The sequence below is a fragment of the Humulus lupulus genome, chromosome 3 (assembly GCF_963169125.1).
Source record: "Humulus lupulus chromosome 3, drHumLupu1.1, whole genome shotgun sequence".
NCBI lineage: Eukaryota > Viridiplantae > Streptophyta > Magnoliopsida > Rosales > Cannabaceae > Humulus > Humulus lupulus.
The window spans coordinates 7,697,703-7,720,547 of NC_084795.1; the positions used below are offsets into that span (position 1 = coordinate 7,697,703).

Sequence of the window (22,845 nt, forward strand, 5' to 3'; positions counted from 1 at the left end):
TACCATAATAATGATAATATTTTAACATGTAACAAATAAATCTATTTTTTCTTTTTTTTCAAAATAAACGTAGGGTTAAAAGCATTAGATACTTTAACTTTTCTAAGCATAGTAAAAGGTTAATATGCTAGAAAGAAAGAGTGAAACAAAGCAAGAAAAAAAGAGAGCAAAGCAAAAACTCACTTTTCTAATCTCTGTTACACACAAAAGACTTTGTCAGCAGTGAGTGTTTTGTACGCATTAGACAATTGAAACAGAGTTTGGGTCAAAAGCTAAAGATTGATCGAGTTCTAACCCTGCTAAAAGGTCCCACTACAATAACAGATTGTTCAAATAAAGACAGAAAAGAATGATTTGCATTTGGTTAGGTTGGTCCTTTTGTCTCATCTTTTGGTGATGAGAAATATAACAACAATGAAATGAGACTATGGACGAAACACAGCCAAACTCCAGTCCAGTATTAAGAGCCCAGTCCATGAGTAAGAATGACCTTTACATACCACATGAAAACGTGTTTTTGTTGTATCTAAGAGAAAGAAATATAGATATGAAATTACATTAAAAAAAAAAAAATTTGAATCGTATGAACTAATTACTACTACTCAGTGCTTTTACACCAAACATATATCGATGTTCTTTGCCCAAAAGCTCTCATGGCCAAAATCAAAACCCCCCACCTTTTCTATACCAACACCACCCCAATCGCACTCAAAACCAATTTCACGAGTAGATTACACTTTTCTCTATTCTTCCAAATGTTTCGAATATAAGTTCATTACAGCAGGCCTGTGGCTCCAAATGGGTTGTTATTTTGTGGGTGCGAAACAGGGTTTGCGGGAAATGCCCCAAATCCTGCATCGCCAAAAGGGTTTGATGGACCCATTAACAAATTTTGTTGATGTGGCGGTTGTGGTTGTGGTTGCTGTTGATGTTGCGGCTGTGCTTGGTATGTAGGTTGGTAATGACCAAAGGGGTTGGGCTGATGATGTTGAGCCATGGTTGCCATCTGAACCGAATGAGGAGCAGCAATGGCGTTTGACATGGCAAATGGATCGTGTGTCTCGAATGGATTTGGTGCTGGGGCTCCATAGACAGGCTGCTGAGAAGCTCTGTATGCTCCTTCATCATACAAACTGTTCAGAGTGAGTGAGTCCAATCCACCACCCTGGAATTGAAGAGAAAGATACAAGTTAGGCCACTGTGAAGAGAGGAAAACAGACTTTATCTTTGATCTTCAATAAATGCCTCCATCTCATTATTTTGTTTTGCTCTAATAAAAAAATGTATAGAATATATATATTTTTTGTTTTGCCTCCATCTCATTATTTTGTTTTGCACTAAAGCTGTGAATATACTCAGTAAAGTCTAAAGATGGATTTGAAAAAAAAATGATTAAAGAATAACGAGATGAGCCCTGTAAGGACCTACCAATTGACGATCAGTAGGTGCTGAAATGTCGGTGCCCGGAGTGGTTACTAAAGCAAGCTCCCAGCCAGTGGGATCAAAATCTTTTGATCCAGCAGTGCCAGAGTTAAATGTGGGAGCAGTATCTGCAAATATGAAATGTCAATTTTAAGTCACCACAATCAACACAATGTAGCAAAACTGTAAAGGCAATGCTATGAAACTTACTGGCTTCGGATGTTACAATGGCTAGGGCCATCGCATTTCTGTCCTCAATTACAGATACATCAGGAGCATCAAAACCCAAACCCTGAGCTCACAGAAGAGAAATTTAAATGAGGGCAGGGAAATAAAAATAAGAATAAAGGGGAAAAAAATATAAACAGAATAAAACCGAAGACGAGTAATATTTAATTCTGAACTGATAACCTACCAGTAAGTCTCCAGTGTCCGTGCTGCTTTGAGGAGGAGGTGGTGGAGGTGGTGGTGGTGTTGCAGTCTCAACATCAGACACAATATCTGAAGGTGGTGCCACAGGTTCATCACTCGGTAATTGGGTTTCTTCCGAAGAACCTTCATCTGGTTTGTATGTTAATTGAAGCTGTTCAGAGTAACCATATTGCAATTACTTAATTTGTCTTTTCTACAAGTGGTAATAACTTGGTGGAATACAAGAAAAACTAAAAAAATACAAAACATGGAAAAAATACTTGTAAAGTTGAGAACTAAATATCAAAGTAAAGATTTCTACAGCATAGAGGATTACTAACCAATGGCTCAGTTGGAACAGAGACCACCCGAGGTGCCTCTCTAATATACTCTTCCATTGTATTGAGAAAGGATTGTGGAGGCTGGATAAGCATAGACATAATGTTAAGTTTCCAGATTTAGATGATTGCAAGAAAGAATAATATAAAACAAATTAAAATATTAGTTACAGCAATACCTCTCTTAAAACGGGGAACTGGAAATTCCTAGCAAGCTCCAGTCCTTTGCAAACTTCATAAAAATCCGAAAGGTTAGAAGCCTGCAGCAAAGGTAATACAACTGGCTATTATTAGTGCTCTTCTTCTAAACAAGAAAAAATTGAAAAAAAAGGAGATATTGTCAAGCAACATATTGAAAAACTGCCCATCCTTCATTTCACTTCTAAACAAAAGATAAGTGTTACTGTGCAAGCCTTTAATGTTAACCCAAACAATTAACTATTTAAGTAAAACTAAACTAAAGATCTTAATGTTTAACAAGCAAAAAACTTGGATATTGAGTCCACTTCACCTGCTGGCCAGCTCGCTTATAGATATCAAGGGCCTTGACAGCTTCATGTCTTGGCATCTCAAAAAACTGCAATTGGAATAGTCGGACAGATTACTTGCAGCAAACAAATAAAAAAGCAAAAAATATAAATTTGTCAAAATTCAATTACCCTTTCAATTAACAATGTGCATTACCTTGTCAACAAGATTAATTATTCCATCATTTACAGCACAATAAATTTTAAAGCTCTCTTTAAGCACCTGAAAAATTAACAACATTAACAAAGTGAGTAATGAATTCAATAAGTTCATTATCTGTTACTTGCTATGATATCTTTAAAACACAACCAAAGGAGGAGAAAAATATATAAGTTCATAAAATCCGATAACATCACTACATGTTAAAAAAAAGTTTAGACTTCTACTTAAAAACTAAAGCAGTAGACCCTTTTACTAAGAAACCAATATCAATATAATAATTAAACCAAAAAGGAGATGTAAGAAATACCAGAGCAAGGGCATATTGTATAACATAATTGCCAACAGCTGCTCCTTCAGGCTGCAGAGTCGGAAAGGAAACATCAACAAATTTTGCACAGGTAATAATAAACCACAAATCATTGAAGATAGATTACAAATTAATTAGGTATAAAATGATTATCCAAGAGTTCCAAATGTTTTACCCGACAACCAATAAGACGATAGAGCAGCTGTTGCAAAGCTGGCAACTGCTCCAACAGTTCTTCACTGTCCAACTCTCTGGTCCTACCATATCCCTGCCAATGAAAGAGAAGAGAAAATTAAATCCCCAGTCCAGTTAATCTGACCTATTTTGAAATATTACACGCACCAACACTAAAAGTCCCAATAAATTTTAAAATGCATTGTTCATAACTCAATCTGACACTTGCCTGATGATGAAAATTAAAAATAGCTTGGTAAATGACAATAAAAAACAAGCTCTACATAGTACAAAATTAGTAGCTATGAATCAAGTTCTCATAAGAGGTCCCCTGGTGTCTACAGAAACTCTTCCATATTCCTAAAGATAATGCTTTAAGATCAAGCTACATGGAACCCCAAAAAAACCCTAAAGATAAACAAAATCATAATACAAAGGGTCAACTTCAACGAAAATAAAAGAAACACACATCAAATTCACCTTTTGAAAGGTCAAATGCAAAATCTGAACCACAATAACCAAATCCAAATTATTATTAAAATTAATCCTTTATTTTTTTCTGATACAATTCTTTCTTTGGCCTGCTTTCCGTTAAATCATAGGCTAATTCTTCCTTTTATAATTGCATCACTTCAACAACCATAAACTTCACACATAAGAACAATTTCAGTCTCAAACTCTTGATAGCATACAATGCACCACACCCTACCACAGTTGATGACACTAAAATTAGCAAATCACTAGTGTTTATTTTCAATACCATTCACTTGAGATGCACATGAAAGTAACTTTAGTGCATGCGCACAAAAACAGGATGTTTAAAACACTTCATATACAAGAACTAATTTATTCACAAAAGCTATCGAGTATAACCACATCATATTGTCTCACAGGCTGCATGTGGGTAGACCAAAACCAAGTATGTCTTATTCGTGTATTATAGTGTCCTTTAACATACGTCTTAAAATGAAATGGCTGAGAAGTACAGCAAGTGATTAAATAATGTACCTTCTCCTGTCCTTGGGCAGGCCTTGGTAAACGTTCAGCTTCAATATCATACTTCAAAACCCTGAAGCATTCAAGCCGTTCCTCCAAAAATAATGCATAAGTACGTACCCATGCAGAGCAATCCCAGGCTGAAAAGGTAGATCAAGTAAATACCAGAATTAGAAACTGTTTATCACCTAAACAGATCAATCTTAGCATCTCACTAGAGTACGTATGCTTCTATATAAATATTTAGTGTAGGCATACAAAATGATCAATTCAAGAGCTTTATTTAACACTTTTAATAAATAGTTACAATGGCCAAAGAAGAATGGTGGAAAAGTTATCAGAAGTCAAGATTAACCTATAGGGCTTGAATCATCCTTGAAATTAGAAAGTTGAAGAATTCGTGCTCTTTGCGAGAAATTTACAAGTTCCTCTCTGAAAGTAGGGTCGCCCTCTCTCAATGTCCTATGGATGACTATTAAAGTTTTCAATGCCACCTGTCAGACAAAACCACTAGAAATATGAATATAGACTGATATGTTATACAACTAATACCCACTTAAGTCCACACATTTATGTGATTTATTAATCTAAATGAAAATGATGAAGATCTGAATAACAGATTAAGCGGAATTGAATAAAACATACAGTAAGCTTCTATTTTTTCTTCAAATGAAAGGATAATGGCACACGTCTAAAAGTGTACAACATTCATAAACACCAAATGAATGAGTATGACCATAAAAAGGGAAACAACCGACAACAACTACGTAATAAAAACCAAGTGAATGATCTGACAATTCAAAACACTTTGGCTTTAAAAATCCAACTATTTCCCTTTCAAGTTGGCTGCTCTACAGTAAAAAAACTTAGAGCATCTACAATCCACCTCTACCACATTCAAGGATAGCACACCTCCACACAAACAAAAGAAGAAAGAGCAACGACAAAACATATAACTACAATTCCATCTTACATGACACTTGCATCACATATCGTTGCAACAATGCATTAAATAACAGAACCAAAAGATGAATTCAATATATAAGTGAGAACTAACAAGTTTTTTCGAAATAAAAGTGCCCACAAATTCACCAACTTCCAAAAAGTAAGTGACCACTCACTTCTAAAAGTGACATATATAGACACATGTATGATAACTGTTAAACCCCAAATTCCTTAGAAAAGTTTAAAACACCATATCCAATCGAAGATCCAAAACAAAGAGAAAAGAAAATTCCAATCATGTTTGGCCGAAATGACTGGCCTTGAAATGCATAATGGTAAAAAGAACAAAAGATCTAAGCATACCGTCCAATTGTGGGTCTTGGTCAATCTTCTGGAAAGTGCACGAATACAATAAGCAACATCGGCCCGTGGACGAATTGCAGAAGTGGCTATCAAAATCTCTGCATCAAAACTCAAAAATTTTACAACTGCTCCCCCAAAACTCAAAAACCCATAAAACGAAATTGAGAGAAGGAGAAAAAAAAATGGATCTAGAATAAAAATGACATACTTCTGAGGTGTCTCTCTTTGGGCGGGCACTCGACGTGGTTTGTAGCTTTAACTATAGCAACATCCAAATCCTATTCTTAGAAAAAACAAATAATAAATAAATCCATAAACAAACCCACAAAATTCAGAGAATCAAAAACCATCACAGACACAAAGATGGACAGAAACAAAATCTGATCCACACAATAACTTTGTACAATTCGAAAGAAATTTGAAAAAATAAAACGAAAACCTAACTGAATTATTAGATTAATAGAAGAAAAAAAAATTACCGCATAATCGCTATTGACATGGGCGAGCCCGACTTTGGTGGTATCCTTAAGAGCACCATAAGCTTTCCGCCAAGTCTGAAGCGTGCCCATTTTCTAAGCCACTCACTACCTTTCAACCTTCCACCACTGAGATCGCTCTCTCTCTCTCTAGAAAATAGGAGAAACGTGGGTCTCAGACCTTGATTCTCTCTGTGCCTCCGATGGTTCAGGGGTAGAGAAAGAGAGAGAATAGGAAGACGAAGATGAAATAGAGAATTTTGATGCGTATTTACAGCCTGCGAAGCAAAGGAAGTTCGGTTCTCTCTCTCTCTCCTCTTCCCTGGCTATGGCCGGTGTTTGATGGTGCCTGTTTGTATTTCGTTTTTTTTTTCTTATTTTCCTAATTTATTTTTCTTTTAAATATTGCCCTTTTGTAAATGAAATATATTAATTTATTTATTTATTTTGACAAAAAAAATTAAATATATTTATTTAGTTTACTTTTGGGGAAAGAGAATAACTCTAAGCTACTTGGGTTTTGGGCCAAGTATGATGAATTCGTCGTCATCATCTTATTTCACTATTTAAAATAAAATAAAAATTTTCTATATTAAAGTCCTATATTTTAACCTCGGACACATTTTGCCTATTATATGAATTTAATAAGTATTATTAAATTATAAGATATTACATGTTAGATAATTTATGATGTCAAATAGCAACATTGTTTCAGGTAAAAATGTTCTTGTTTGATAATTTAATTTGTCCAACACTATAAGGGGTATCATTCTCTAATCGATTAGCGATACTTACCTTATGTTTTGCCTACTTACCTGTTTGGATCTTGTATTTTGATAATTTATTTTTTAGACCCTGTATTTTGTAAAATAGTTTAAATATGCCTCTAAACTTGATTTTAATGAACAAACAATTAAATATAACACTACGGTTCTTAGACAGAATTACTGTATTATTATTTTGATGAATTTTGTAATTTTAATTCAAAAAAACTTTGATCAAAATCGAGCTTAGGTTCTATTTGAACTATTTTAGAAAACACAAGGTCCAAAAAGTAATTTGTCAGAACGCAAGTCCAAATAAGTAATGAAACAAAATACAGCATCTAAAAATGTATAAACTCTCATAATAATTATTAAATTAAATTATGTGAGACTAAATATTGAATTCCACCATTAGCAGTATGCTACGTTTTTACGGTGTTGGGCACCACTAGTAACCCTTAGTATTTCTGTTCAAGTAAAGAATAATCCACAAATATATATATAATATTTGTATTAGAGGCCAAATTAAATTATTTTTCCATGGTAAAGGTGTTGTGTATATATATTTAATGAAAATGAGATAATTAAGTAAATTTGCATGGGCCATTTAATTATCATATAACATCAGGTAAAGTAATCTGACGTGGACGGATTAGCTAAACTAATATAAATTCATTCATTGTAAACCATGTGACAGCATATTATTCATTATTTTAATTTTTGAAGAGTTGCTTGTCAAGCAAACATCAGACATTTATATTATTGGGATTTTAATATTTTTCAAGAATTAATGAATAAAAAAAAAAGAGACAAAAACCTTTATATTATTTAATCATAGTCTCGGCTGTACAGAAGCTAACTCCAACTATGCTAAATGTTATAATTTGTCAGCTATTTATAAACTGTGATTTGATAAAGGAAAATGCTCTTTAGCTCTTCATCAATACCACGGGTCAAATCTCAAACACTTTTATGTATATATGTAATTAGTATAATTTTATGGTCCATAAATTTTGTGAATAATTTTTGGAGCGATTTCTCTTTGTAATTGTATATATTGTAGCTATTTATTAGAGTTTTTTTTTGTAAATTTTTAAGAAATTCTGAATAATTTATAGTGCCGAAAACTAAGTTCAAACATGTTGTTTTTCACGCATATAAAAAAAATTACTGGTGCAACAACATGTTTGAAATTAATTTTCGGTATTATAAATTATTCAAAATTTTCTGAAAATTTGTAAGATGCTCTAAATAACTACAATAAACACAATCATATAAAAAAAAATCAGGTCGAAAATAGATCACGAGTCAGGAAAAAAAAAGTGTTGCACCATAAAAACATCATATATAATTATATTGATTACACATGATTAACTTTTTGATTCAAGCACTTACAAAAAAAATATCACTAGAAAGAAAAATAATAAGTGAAGAAGACTGTAAAAGTTGCAATAAATAAAATAGTTGAAGTGGAACAAGTAATTAATGACATTTATTCATATATGATGGAGGTTTTAGTAATGTTGGTCTAGTTAAAGATAAATGTTGAAGTGAAAAAAATGTATGAAATAGTTTTGATTTACGGGTGATGAATAGAAGAGATAATTTTTTATTTTAGGAGAAGTTCAAAATAATCAGAATAATTAGAATATTAAATAAGAGAATATGATTGTTTAGAAATTTGTGAATTGTGTTGGATTATGTCAATTGAATTACATTACTTAGTTGAACGTATGAATGTGATATATTATTTTGAAAAAATAATTTATAATTAATAATACGTAAAATTTATTATACTATAATAGATGGAAATATTTAGAATCCACGTTTTTTAAATGATTCAAGATTACCCTCTCGTGGAACAATCTCATTTTCACAAAAATAATTTTCCTATCTTAAAAAAAGAAATTCTCATACTAAATATAGGAATATTGAAGATTAACATTTCTATGAAAGGATTACAACGTACCAAGCAACCCCTAAAAGCACTTACAGCAGTTTTTCTACTTTATCATTTAAAATACATCATTAAAATCATACTTTTTTTACTTTACATCAAAATTTTACAATACACCATATATCATATTCTCTATATATTTTTTTACATCATTCAAATATTATATATTTAAACATTTTTATTAATTAAAATAATAAAACAAACTAATATATTTGGAAAAAGAAAATAGAAAAGTGAATAAAAAATAGAAAAAAAAAGTTTAAAGTAGTTTTTAAAAATCTATAAATGTAGAGAAGAAAATAAATAATATAAAAAAAACTTCATTTTAGAAAATTAATTTAAATGAGTTATTAGATAGTAATTTTAACAATTTTCTAACAATTATAGAGAATTCTCAATTTTAGAAAAGTTAAGGGTAATAATCTGACTTTAGTTTTACACATTATAAATAAATGAATAGGAGGAAGTGAGCTGGAAGAAGAACAAGGACAACTAAGTAGCACGTGCGAAAAACATGTTTTTGTTTAAAATCCATTTTGCTATTATATGCTATATATATATATATCCTAATCCTACCAATAGCCAGACTTGCCCTCAAAATCCAGAAATAAATTCTTGAAAATGGGGTCTCCAAGATTCTAGTTCTAGAACTCATCAAACCATATTTAAATACTATACAATTCAAATTTAAAAATAACAAATTGACCAAGAAAAAACTATGTTGTGTTGGTGGTAGTAGACCGCCGCCCACCAAGAATGGATGGTCCTTCGAAGTTGACATCTATCTATGTACGTAAGCCAAGCCTAAGCCATCACACCATCATGCTGTGTCTTCACTTTAAGCTCTACCAGTAGGGCTCTTAGTGTTTCTCGACCCGTGAATATTTTTGGCGCGAATTTTTTTTATGACCGTATATATTGTAGCTATTTAGAGCATCCTGCAAAATTTCAGAAAATTCCAAATAGTTTACAATACCGAAAACTAAGTTCAAACATGTTGATTTCCACGCGCATAAAAAGTTCTCAGTTCTCATGAATAATTTCGGTATAATTTTGTTAGCATTGTGCTTATTATAGTTATTTAGAGCATTTTATAAATTTTCAGAAAATTTTAAATAATTTATTGTGTCAAAAATTAGATTCAAACAGGTTATTGTACGCGTGATTAATTTATTTTATGTGCGTAGAAAATAGTTTATTTAGAACTAGTTTTTGGCATTATAAATTATTTTAAAAATTTACAAAATATTCTAAATAACTACAATATATACCATCATAAAAAAAAAAAAATTAATAAAACTATTCACGAAGCATTAAACACAAATATATATATATATGCACCGCATAATTATCATATATATATATATATTATCATACAATACGAGTCATTTCTGTTACTACTCAAATTCCACGTCGGTGGCTAACCTTCTTAAAACAAATTCAACTTAGAGAGATCCATTCTATTATGTTAGCAAGGGCTTTAATTTGTTTTCCTTATTAATTTATTGAGGAGAACTTGTTTTAAAATTGAATAAAATAGCATATCCAAATTTTCCTAATAATTCTTCAAAATTTAAATAGTCTCCCAACAAGGAAATGACTCATAATATAGTAATTATCTGTGAGATTTTTTCTTTGTGGCCTACTATAAAACCCTTTTTATATCAAAGATAAACAAAGTCCTTGCATTTGTTAATTTTTCAATGGAAGTTTGGTACAATTAAGTTAATATAAAGATGAAAAAGAAAAAAGGGTACTAATTATGCTCTGTCTCGCTTATATGCATTAATTAATAATATCGACTAGTTATTGAAAAATAATATTGACAACAACAATAACTTATAATATTATTTTTAAAATATAAAATCAATTCAACTCTAATTATAATTTATAATATTATTAAAATTGAAAACACGTTAGCATTGAGAGGATGGAAAAGGAGAGTAAAACAAACTTTATATGAAAATTTTGATGAAGTTGAATAGATGGGGTTGTGGACTTTTAACAACACAAATTAAAACTAAAAGAAAAATATGCCTATATGACTCACTAGAAAATTAAATAAAATCTTATAGTTGGATTTGGATACTATGTTTTGGCGTTAGTGAAGAGACTATAGAACCCTAAAAATAACAATATAATTACAGCTCATAATGCTTCATTTTTTGGTATTGATTGATAACCATTAAGCAAATTAATAAAGTTTTCATATTCAAATGCTTTAACTAATTATATGACTAGTGCAACTAAGCAAACTTTAGAGCACTAGTAAAAGTCCAAATTAAAAATAATAACAAAAAGAAAGTTAGGCAATTAATTATGAGCAGACAAATTCCTCTAACCGTTTAATTATGTGTTGAATATATGTCTTTAGATCCTTGAAAGTGGTCCATCGTTGGAAAATGCAATAAACAAAGTCAATGATTCACACAAAAACAGTTCTAAGACTAAAAATATACAAATATCATGCTGTACACACTGAACCAAAAGCAAATCTGATCATATTTGTATGGTGATGTAATGAATCTGCATTTGAATTAGAAGCAAATTCACATAATGAGTTGATCAAGAAGTTGGTTAGTGAATGGGAGCTTGATGATGCCAGAGGCAACCAGAAGTGAAAATGTCCAAATTGGAAGTAGCCATACAAAGGTGAACATTAGAATCTTCTTGCCTGCAAAGTGAGTAAAGGTACCAATTTTGATGTTCCAAAAGGAATAATATAAAATGGTACAGAAAAGACTGAAGTGGTCTATAGGGTAGAGAATATATACTTAGATGAAGCTAGGAAGGGAATGAAAATCAGAGTTTTGATAGTACTAAAGGAATAATAAGTGGGTTCTCTATTAGATGTGAAAAAAAGTCTCACATGCAAAATATATAGGAACAACAATATCATTTATAAAGAAAAGTGTTACTCTACTTAACACCAATTGATTTAAGATGGAATCTCAATCCTAATCCTAGTGGTCTTTTTCTCCTCAAATTCTAATATAGTATCAAGTTCGATTTCCGCTGCACTCCACTCTAGACCTCAGTTTGGAACATTTTCAATGTATGTCGATTCGTGTTAGATTCTATTACTTGTTTCGGACGATGTGTATACCCACAAATTTTTCGACCAGCCTTGTGATGTCCTATATTCCCACAAATTCTAGCATTCTATTAAATATATCCACAAATCGTGACATTCTATTAAATATTCACGTTCGTGATGTCCTATATTCCCACAAATCATGACATTCTATTAAATATTCACGTTCAGTCCTATTGTATCTAAATGTCGTTCATAATGTTCACACTTTCAAGTCCATACTTGAGGGGACGTATTAAATGTGAAAAAAAGTGTTACATGGAAATTATATATGAACAACAATATATTTATAAAGGAAAGGGTTACTCTACTTAATACGAATTGTTTTTAAGATGAAACTTCAATCCTAATTCTATTACCCCAATGCTAATCCTATTGGTCTTTCCCCTCAAATTGTAATAATGTCTCTCCTCTATTAATTCTTTTTTTTTTGGTACTAAATTAAGTACTAGTAGACTTATTAACAAAATAAGACAAATAAAATGAAACCATCAAGATAAAAATACATGAAAAAAAATCAAGTAGGAATGTAGTGAACAGACTGCAGACCAAAATTATGGGTGGATATTGACCATGTAGCTAGATTGTGGACCATGAATTTGAGAGTGGTTAACCTATTTAAATATTATTGATTGGTTTGGTACCAGAAAATCTAATCAAACAAGTCTTTGTTTTATGAAGGACCATTATGAATTTATGATGTTTAAAAAAAATGCATCAAAAGAAAAGAAAAGAAAATTAATACCATTTGAACGAAACGTTCTTTCGGATTGTTCAGTAATCCGCTCGGCACTCTCGCGAATCTTCTTCTGTATTGGCTGTTCGAACTTGCCTGGGAAATCCAGCATCTTCATGTCGAATTTCGTGTTCTTTTCCTCTTCCAATTCCCTATCAAATCAAAGTAATAATAATAATAATAAACATCAAATTCAGAATCCACAACTCAAACTACCAAAAATACTAAATCAGGGAAAATCCCATGCCTGGGATCGGCGTCGCGGAATCTTCCGGCGCCGATTGCGCGCTCGATTTCGATAACGGAGGGCTGCGGCGGCGGACGCCGCCTGGGGGTGAGGTTTTGGGCGGGAATCCGGGGCTTATTCTGTTGAGTCGGTAGGGAAGATGGTGATGATGATGATGATGATGAACCATTGGAGTTGGAGTTGGAGAGATTTTTGGTCATGTAAACACAGCAAGATAAGCAAGCCATGGCTGCTCTCTGCTCTTCTTGTACAGAGTAGTGTAACTAATTGGCAGTAGTAGTAATATCCATAACCATGACCATCAAATGAAACGGATAATAATAATATCAAGAAGAAGCTACCATTGGTTGAACTAGGCAACTTTTCTAAACCATAAAAATATCTTACAAATATTGGCATTATATTATTAATTCATAAAATCATTTTAAAAAAATGCAATCTGGAAGAACTTAACATGTCTTATTAACTTTCAATTTTTTTGTACTTGAGTTTAGTAATTAAGAACGCTCTAATTAATCTAATCACCAATCGAATATTATAAGTCAAACAAACTTCATCGTCGAGCAAAAAAAAAAACCAACTTCAACTACTCAGAAGCTCATTCATCAAAACTTGGTTTTCTTCTCATCATTTTATTCCTAGGAAGATATTTGGCATTTTCGATTTGGTTTATAAAGACATTATAATTATATATAAATGTTATGCTTTTGTAATTTGTAGCAAATAACTCAACTCATTTACAGCTAACCAAGGTGAGCTTGGATTCCTTTTCCCATAAAAAAAAAAGGTGAGCTTGGATTTTCTTGCATATAACTCAAAAGGGTATGATCTTAGATCTATTGTAGTGTGAAAAATGATGGGTTTTTTTTTTTCCTATTTAGGGGAGAAGAAGAAAACAAAGGTTGTTTTTTTTTGGCAGTCTCAGCCAAACATATCATGCTATAACAAGTCTCTTCATGTGGGTAATGTCCTCAGCAAATGTAGTGCCCGAGTCCACTGAGGCCTTTGTGATAGAACCATCCTCCTCAGAACAGGCACAGCTCCGGCAGCCATGATTTCCATATGGTTCTCACTGTCCATGCTCAGATTATATAGTATTGCCAAGCCTGCTTCAACTGCCCTCTCGCTCCCTTCTTCGACCAGCTCCACCAAAGGAATTATCCCTCCCTCCGAAGCAACAGCTCGGGTGGAATCAATGATGCCTTCAGAGATTATTCTGTTGAGTTCTATGACGGCGGCTTCTTTCGTTTGTAGAGAGGATGATGTTTTGAGTTGCTCTATGAGTCTTGGTATCGTCTCGTACAGGGTTACCTCCATGTTGATAGGATCATCGAGGTTCGGTTTGGGACCTGAAAGTGAGCTGAGTTTGACTAAGCAAGCAGCAACCCAATCTTTGCAATGGAGGGGAATACTAGACTTGAGGATATAGCGCAGCAACTTGGTGAAATGGCTCGAGTTTATGTTGCGGCTAAACTGCTCTGAGTCTAGTAGTTTTGTTAGTAAGCCAGCGGCTGCAGAAATTGCAAGCCCTGCTTCTTCAATTTCAAGAGCATATCTTTCTGGCTCCTTTCCCTCTAAATCTGAATCTGTGTCTGCAAATATATATACAGAAAGAACTTGAAAATATGAGCGCAAGCATTCGATAAATCTCACTTCTTTGTACCGAAGAGAAAAATTCCAGCTTTACAGATGCGATGACAAAGGAGCAAGAAATTAAAAATTCAAAGACACATATACTGTAAACTAAAAAAAATTGTACTACTAGCTAGGGAGAGGAAAAAATATGAGAGCAAGAAGTAGAAAACAGAATTCTGAAAGAAAAGATGTTTATTTTAAAACGTTACACATCAATTTAATATGGACTGTAGGCATCTATGACCGTCATTGACTAATCTGAAAAACCATTACAACCAGAGAAGAACAAAATAGTTTGAAAAATAGATTTCTAGAGATCTTAAGAGGAAATAACCTCCATGTATAGATGAATTCAGATAAAATTGGAACAATTGACTATGATTATTAAGCAGTCTATTGAGGGGGGGAAAAGAAGCAATGAAGAGAAACTGCAAATAGAGTTAGAAGTTCACCACATTAACAGTAGCTAATAAGCAAATTGACAATAAAAGAAGAAGCATTCATTAAAGTAATAGTAAGTAAACCAATCATGTAGTGCAATAGGAAAAATATCAACTGTGCTATTTGTTCTCTTCCAAAGCTAATTGTTGGGAAACAATGATCAGAGAACTTTTTTTCAAAAAATGCTGGAGAAAAACCACATTTTAACAAGCCCATTTACTTCAACAGGCCACTAACACAGCATAGATGAAACAAAACTTTTCACAAAACCAATAGTGCAGTAAAATGTTCCCTTTACCTTTCAAACTTTTTTGCTGGAAAACAGCATCTAGACCAGATTCAATATCCACTGACACAACCATGTCCTTTGTCGAGTTATTAAGTACAATGAACTCAAGAATGGAAGCAGCTTTCCTCTGTATGTTCGGGGCTGAAGTCTTCAAAATCTCAACAAGGGAACCGAGGGCGGCAAGATCTAGCACATTGTTCCTGCATGCATGTCAAATTTCAAGCACGATTTTAAGTTTGTTGCATTTTAAATTGCAAACAAATGCTTTAATGGTGGAGTGTTGAGTTGACTATAAGGTTAAACTTGGAACATGCAGTTCAAACCACCTTTTAATCTAAGTTATACTGCAGTGATGCAAATTAAAAACCTAGAATTGAAACTAAATCAAAATGCAAAAGTCAAATTCCAGAAGGCCCGGGCACTTCCATGAACAAAATCCTAGCAGTACAAAGTGGAAAATCATCTCACATGACTGAGGATTGACTGGAAAAGGAAAGAAGATAAATAAGTTGGTTACTTTGATCTGGAAACTGCGCCGGGATATGAAACATTGCTTATTTCATCCAGGATAAACTTTCTAAAATCAGTATTCTGCTACCATTTTTGGTCATTGACTAATGCTTTGAAAAAACTTTATCACGCTGCAGTTGCTGAACCAAGTGAATTCTCTTGACAATAATGATTCTCACTGAAAGGTCTAGAAGCTACATATACAAGAAGATGCATATTGTGGACTGTTGTTGAAACTAAACACTGAGTTAAAATTCTGAACTTTTAAATATGACCAAAACAGGACTCCATTTTGATATCTCCTCTCCCTGAACCAACCAATTTTGGGAGGCAAGACATTCTAAAGTATAACTGGATAGGTCCCAACAAAGAACTAAGAAACCAGACCAAATAAATATGAAAACACAAATAGAGACACGGAAGGCTGCCTATCCACTAGTCTCTTAATTATTTATTTTGAATGAATACTAAACAAATTAGTACCATAGAGATTATTAGGACTGGACGAATATATAATGTGATCCCAGTTAAATCACCAAAAGGAGGAAAACCAAGAATAAGGGGAGACAGGAACAGAAGAAACCTGGTATTGGTTTTTTCGGTGTCTATCTCAGACAAATCTCCAGTTTTCCCTGTGGGAAAAGTAGAGCTTTTTCCTTGGTCCAACCCCTTATTTAATCCATTAACTGGTCCATCATAAAACTGGAAAACATCAAGAGACTTTGTTAGTAGTGGTCAGCTAAGCTCTCATAACATGTTGCACCAACCAACTGACTAACCTTTGATCTCATAGCTTTACTGGGGTCTAAGATCCGAGCAAGAATATCCAAGGTCTGTATCGCAACAACAATCCATATTGTCATGGAACCATCCTCTATAAACTCCAAGGAAAAATTGACAAGAATAAAATCATTAAACCTTTTCCATTAAAGTTTGAGAAGTATCTGGACATTTCAGAGTGTCAACTAAAGTATCTACAACATCTTCGGCTTCAATAACCTGGCAAACATTATTGCTGCATCAAGAAAGAATAGATATTACTTCATAATAAGTGATTATAAGCATTTAATTTATCAAACATACAGATTTTCAATGCTTAAAGGGAGCAATTTGGAAAATTAACAATCAATTTCGGATTTTTAGTAATAAACATAGATAAAAGTATCAATGGCCACAAGAGGAAACATTTCAGCATGTAATATCAGTCACTCGAGTTAAGAGTTCTCCAATAGTACCCAATTTGAATACATAAAAGAAAAAAATAAATTGAGCAGTAAAATATGTGCAAACTCAAGTGGTGGGAATATGCACTCTATTACCAAAATGGAGAAAGCCAATATAAATGTCCATGCACAAGTTAAGAAAAAAACCCAGCCTCCAAACCAATCCACCCCAAGAAAAAGATAATTCCCCTTCTCATATGAACATGTGGCATTATGCTCACTTTGAGATACGAGGAGAATGTAGAATCTATATTCCAGGACCAGAATTTTGTGAGTCAATCATAGAAGGCCATCAGGATGTATTTTTTCCTCTTAGTCCACTTTTTCAATGAGAACTTTCTGTTATTTCTATAATCACAATGACAACATTTATCCTGCAACTCCCAATAGCATCCAATTATAGTAGAAAAATGCACAATAGTAAACTACCTTACAGACAACCTCTCTAAAGCTCGAGTTACAGATAACTTGACCGCTTGATTCTTATAGTCTAGAAGCCTAACTAAATTCCTAACTGCTCCAGCTTCCTTGAATGCTATCCGCATTTCTTCACTAATAGATGCATCGGCAATTGAATCTGCAGCTCTTGATAAGGCCGATTCATCTGCAAGTTCAAGAATTAAAACCAAACGAGCCACTCCATCCACCCATGGCAAAATGGTAACTTTCCGACCGGATGGCAGCTCGGATTCTCTTTTTCCATCTTCCATTTCAATGGCCCCAATACGTGCAAGAAATTGTTGCTGTGTCCTTCCAATAATCGCATTCACCTTGACTTCCTCAATGTTAACTTTCTTGTCATCAATATTTAATCCAAGGAGTAATTCGGAAGCACCAAACCTGGAAGGAGTTTTAGAAGTCCGCTCAATCTCAGTACCATCCGGTAAGCTAGGCCAGGAATGCAAACCTGGTCTGAAGGACTTGTAAGCAGCTGTTCCAATTAAGGGGACAGGAACCAGACCTTCCTCGATAATAAGAATTCTGTAATAATCATCTTTAGATAGTTCCAACAATGCATTTCTTGCCTCCTTTCTAATTACTTTAGATCCCTCCACGTCATCTTTTAACAACTTTGCCTGCACTTGGTACGCAATGTGATTTATTTACAGAATATTATACACAAACATCTTAACAGTGTTACTTTTAACTGTCTTTTGAAATTTAACTACCTGACATTTAGCTGTACAAATACCATGGAATCATTATACATAAATCCATAAAAGTTTTTGAACCAATTGATCAATCAAATAAAACTCTATACATAGGATGATAGAGCAAGTCTCACCAGTTTTGGAATAGCACCTTCTTCAACCAAGATTTTGTGGTTGACCTGGCTCAATGCCAAATTTGCTAAAACCCCTCCTGCTGCTTCCTTCACCTTTATATCCTCATCATCCAGAGACTTAATAAGTATTGGCAAGATATCAGGGTTAGCAATTTTTTGCCTAATCTTCTCATCCACAGACAAGTTCCACAAAGTACATAAGCTTTGCTCCTTCACCTAAAGAGTGCAAATAATATTATGCATCACTTTCTACATCAATAAATACATTGAGAAAAATTTCAACAGTTAGGAACCATGTCATACCTCAGAAGTTAAGGAAGGCTGATTTAGCAAGCCAGTTATTTCTTCAATTGCTCCACTTTCCACCACCAAATCTTTGTATATATTAACCAGAGAAATTGATCGTAGAAGACCTGCAGCGGCTTCACATGTTGAAGTAGATTCTGATCTAAGTAGATTTATGGTGAGATTAAGACAGCCAGGAAACTGCATGATGGCATCAACATACTTCTTTCCTCCAAGTGAATATTTCCATAGTGCCACTATCGCCTGCTCTCTATCAAGTGGGTCGTTGTCTAGTCCAAGCATCCGAACAAACAGGGAAACATAACCATCACCAAGAGAAGAACTGTTCAATTCTTCAATATCCTGAAAAGTAGGAAGATGCATCATTTAAAAAGACAAATATGCACAATCGTTATACTTGATGAAACACATGAACTCACAGAAACTTAACAATCGGAACTAATGAATAGTATGGAATAGAGCCAAGAAGTTTTAAGGAAAAACTAAAAGACCCAGAAAATTTTGCTGAGCTGAGGACACAGCAAAGAAGTGTTAGTGTGCTAAAATAGGTAGGAAGGAAATTCATGGAAAAGGTTGGCAGGGGGGGGTAAGGGTCCAAAACAGTAACATATATCCTCAGCCTTCCCAAACTTGAAGATATGCACAAAACGATGTCTCCCTACATATTTTACAGCATGCATAAAAATTTCCCATAAACAATGTTATATACATGCAAGCTACAAGAAGCAATAGGTGTCAGATTTCAAGAAGTTCAACTTCTAACTTCATCTCTTCATTAAGACAATGTAATTTTCACTACATCTAAAACAAGTCTATTAGTTTCACATAAACCAAGTATCATTAGACTAAAAGCCACTTCAAGCGCTAAACTAAAATGCCAAAGTAACTTCCCCCTACAAAATTATTTCTCCATATCAACATTCTAGTTGAGTCCAGTAAACAAAATCTAAATGCTTTCGAATGATGTACCAAAATTATATTCTTGTAATAATCAGAAGCACCAATTCAACATGAAAGAAGCCCCGGGTTAGTAGACTCGCAAAGAAGGTAGATAAAAATTAAACCAGAAATTATGCATGGCCAAGACCCATATGCATATAACTATATAATAATCACACACACACACATATATATAGAGATTGGGAAGAAAGGGCAGTTTCAAGACTTACAGGAGATGTGGGCTGTTGTGGGGAGGCACCAATCGCACCACCGCCATCATTGCTGACCCTTGTCAGGACTGTACGTGCAAATACTGATCTGGGGTCGAGGCTATTACGTTGAAGATGATGATAAGACAGGTAAGGAAGCAGTATCGGCTTTCTTCTTCTGGGTACTCTGGATTCAACTCCATTAAACCCCAGGTGGGGGTTTTGAGGCGCAAGCTGGAACACATGGGACACCTTCAAACTGAAGGTTGAAGGAACTAACATTTCTTGTTCTGTACAAACAATACAAGAAATTACTGGTGGGGAGTTTTCTTGTTCTATCTATCACTGCTACTATGAACCTTCAGTTTCCCTATTTTTTGTTCTTTCCTCTCTTGAATTGAAAAAATATATAATTTTTGTGGGATTTTGATATCCCTGATTGGTTTCAGCTCATCTCATCAGTTGAGTGGCATATTTGCCTGCGACGGATTCCTTTTCTCTTTGGCTTGAACCTGAAACTGAATGCGCTAGAAGTTACAACACTCGTGACTCGGTGACTCGGTGACTCGGTGAGGGTGTCTGTCTCGGAATTGTTGTGAGGAAAAATCATTATTTTATTTTAATTTTATGATAATATTATGGTGACAATTCCATTTTCTGATAAATGATAATGTTTTCTCTCTTTTCCAAAAAATAAAAATAGCATAGTAGTTGCCAGAAGTTCATTTAAAAAAAATGCAAAAGTTATTTCTCAAATAAAAAAGTAAGACACAAAAAAATCAGTGAAAGAGTATTTCTTTTTATCGCAATGAAATATAATTGTATAATATCAGTGAAAGAATATTATGTAAAGAGAAGATTCTTAAAATTATACTTAAAGAACATTATGCAAATATAAAAATTATAACAAATCAAATTTATATATTTTCCTTTAAATATTTTTTAGAACAAAATATATATTCTTATATTCCTCCTTTTCTTGTGTAATCGGATTGTAACAATAGTAATGATTGATCGAGTACGTACAAGATTCTTATTGTTATAAATTATTTCTTATCTTTTGGCATATTAATTTGATAGATAGGGAATAATTGCTAGCAATATTTTTATATTTCAACTTCTGCCTTACATAATGAAGTCTTTTTTTTTTTTTTTATGTTCTTTGTAGTTATGGTATTTTTCCAATAAATTTTCAAAAAATTTAGAATAATTTATTTTGTTAAAAATAAATTTATATTTTTTTAGAACACAGGTGTTAAACCGGTGTCAGAAATTATATTTTCAACATATTAACTATTCATAATTTTTCAAAAATTTATAGGAAAAATATTCTAACTATAACGAAAAACACTATAAAAACATAAAAAAAATATCTCCAACATGTATTTTTAGTGGCAGAAATTAACTAAAATATTGAAATAAAAGGGTTAATGTAAAACTCTTCTACTTTGATATTCTTTAATTTTTAAGAGTGAAAATAACAAGGAAATTTTTTTAAAAAATATATCTTAAATACATCTATTTTTTTTTTATGATTAATGATGCTAGATAAATTTCAAGGTTTGTTCTAATCACAAAATTAAACTCACGTGGCAAACTCCACATAGTTCATATCAGTATATCACAAGTTACAACCATATAAACATCTCTTGGTCTTTTCTTTCTTTTTTTTCCCCAATTCTCTATTCAATAAAAGCGGGGCCCAGGAGCCACAACAAGGCCTCGGCTAATGGCTACCATGAAACTGAACTGAAAAAAAAAAAGATAAGAAAAGACAGAAGAAGAAGAAGAATCAAAGGGAAAGCTCTGAAATGAGTTGCTCAATCAGCTTCCATATCCCTAAGGCTCTGCCTCCTCTGAGCTCTACTCAAAGTAGAAGAACTCCTCTCTTTGTTACTTCTAAACACACTCCTTTATGCTCCACTACTGACCTCAATCCCAAGGTACAATCTTTTTCTGACATGGGATCTCTTTTCTTTCTTTTTCAGGTTTTGGTGATTGTATAATCGTAAAAAACTTTGACCCTTTTTGTTGCAGACAATAACAAGCATAATTCAAAAGCCAATTCAGTATTTTCAGCTCAAAAAATCTAGTTTGGCACTACAAGTTGGAGCAATTTTGGCCACTGTAAGGCACGAATCATATATATGTATATCTTTTCTTTTGTTTATAAAATAGTAATATATATTCACGGTGGACATTTTCTATCTGTGATTAAATTTTATGGGAACTGTTTTAGCAGGTTGAGCAGCCTGCTTTTGCTCTAACAGGAGTTAATAACGAGCAAGAACTTTCATGGGTTCTAATACAGCTCGGAGTTGTTGGCTTTTTCTACTTCCTTGTTATGCCAGTGAGTGAAATTATTAATTTTTAAATATAACAATTTTTCAATGAATTATTCAACAAATTCCATTGTGCAATTTATGTAAAAATCTTAATGTTTTTTCTGCAGCCAGTGATCATGAACTGGCTTAGGTTAAGATTCTACAAGAGAAAACTCTTGGAAACGTATTTACAGTTCATGTTTGTTTTCATCTTCTTTCCCGGGTGAGTGCCTTTTCTTTTTTCCTTCTATTTATTAGAAACTTAACACACAAAAGTTTCCACAAGTTACCAAATTATGTATTCGTAAATGTTTTGGCTGAGAATTTTCTTCTTCTTTTTTCAGTTTAATTCTTTGGGCACCATTTCTGAACTTCAGGAAGTTCCCCCGGGATCCATCAATGAAGTACCCTTGGTCTAAGCCTTCTGATCCTTCAAAAATTAGAAGTCAATACTACAAATACCCATATGCCGAACCTGAAGATTATCTATGAAAATCTGTAATGTAAAGGGATCTAATACAATGTGACCAGTCTAGAACTGTGCTTGATTCCCTACCAACAAAACTGTAAATCTTTATATTTTCTTATTCACTTGAAGAATGATATACACAAAGAACAAGTGGTGATTCAATACTCCTTTTAACATGGTCCCTTTTGAAACTATCAAATATCCAGAGATAATTATATTGGTTGAGCATTAAGCCATGAAGCCAAGTCTAGCTATAGAGGTCCATTGGGTGACCAAGTAGAGCAGGCAATTCATG

At 33.2% G+C, this 22,845-nt stretch overlaps 4 protein-coding genes across 5 annotated transcripts; 1 reads left to right on the forward strand and 3 right to left on the reverse strand.

Moving 5' to 3' along the window:
• Positions 1-434: 434 nt before the first annotated feature.
• LOC133821975 (putative clathrin assembly protein At2g01600) lies at positions 435-6,491 on the reverse strand. The gene is made up of 15 exons (XM_062254162.1): positions 6,126-6,491; positions 5,855-5,924; positions 5,647-5,744; positions 4,694-4,832; positions 4,351-4,478; positions 3,344-3,436; positions 3,169-3,219; positions 2,856-2,921; positions 2,683-2,748; positions 2,351-2,431; positions 2,175-2,255; positions 1,838-2,005; positions 1,633-1,714; positions 1,429-1,550; positions 435-1,165 (listed from the first exon to the last, which is right to left on the reverse strand). The coding sequence occupies exons 1-15, from the start codon at positions 6,213-6,215 to the stop codon at positions 776-778; spliced, it is 1,725 nt and encodes a 574-aa protein (XP_062110146.1). The 5' UTR covers positions 6,216-6,491; the 3' UTR covers positions 435-775.
• Positions 6,492-11,160: 4,669 nt separating this feature from the next.
• On the reverse strand, positions 11,161-13,241 carry LOC133821980 (probable NAD(P)H dehydrogenase subunit CRR3, chloroplastic). The gene is made up of 3 exons (XM_062254164.1): positions 12,921-13,241; positions 12,683-12,825; positions 11,161-11,517 (listed from the first exon to the last, which is right to left on the reverse strand). Exons 1-3 carry the CDS (start codon positions 13,145-13,147, stop codon positions 11,393-11,395), a joined length of 495 nt encoding a protein of 164 aa, XP_062110148.1. The 5' UTR covers positions 13,148-13,241; the 3' UTR covers positions 11,161-11,392.
• A 326-nt stretch (positions 13,242-13,567) lies between these two features.
• Positions 13,568-20,344, reverse strand: LOC133821976 (uncharacterized). Its single transcript, XM_062254163.1, has 9 exons — positions 19,779-20,344; positions 18,607-18,951; positions 18,304-18,519; positions 17,448-18,094; positions 16,714-16,810; positions 16,575-16,628; positions 16,379-16,497; positions 15,295-15,485; positions 13,568-14,512 (listed from the first exon to the last, which is right to left on the reverse strand). Exons 1-9 carry the CDS (start codon positions 20,037-20,039, stop codon positions 13,875-13,877), a joined length of 2,568 nt encoding a protein of 855 aa, XP_062110147.1. The 5' UTR covers positions 20,040-20,344; the 3' UTR covers positions 13,568-13,874.
• Positions 20,345-21,433: 1,089 nt separating this feature from the next.
• Positions 21,434-22,726, forward strand: LOC133821982 (NAD(P)H-quinone oxidoreductase subunit L, chloroplastic). Of its 2 annotated transcripts, none has more exons than XM_062254167.1 (5): positions 21,434-21,700; positions 21,795-21,884; positions 22,000-22,107; positions 22,210-22,304; positions 22,426-22,726. In XM_062254167.1, exons 1-5 carry the CDS (start codon positions 21,569-21,571, stop codon positions 22,571-22,573), a joined length of 573 nt encoding a protein of 190 aa, XP_062110151.1. In that variant the 5' UTR covers positions 21,434-21,568; the 3' UTR covers positions 22,574-22,726. The 2 variants fall into 2 exon arrangements, with proteins under 2 accessions (XP_062110151.1, XP_062110150.1); XM_062254166.1 differs by having other exon boundaries at positions 21,436-21,700; positions 21,997-22,107.
• The last annotated feature ends 119 nt before the right edge of the window (positions 22,727-22,845 follow it).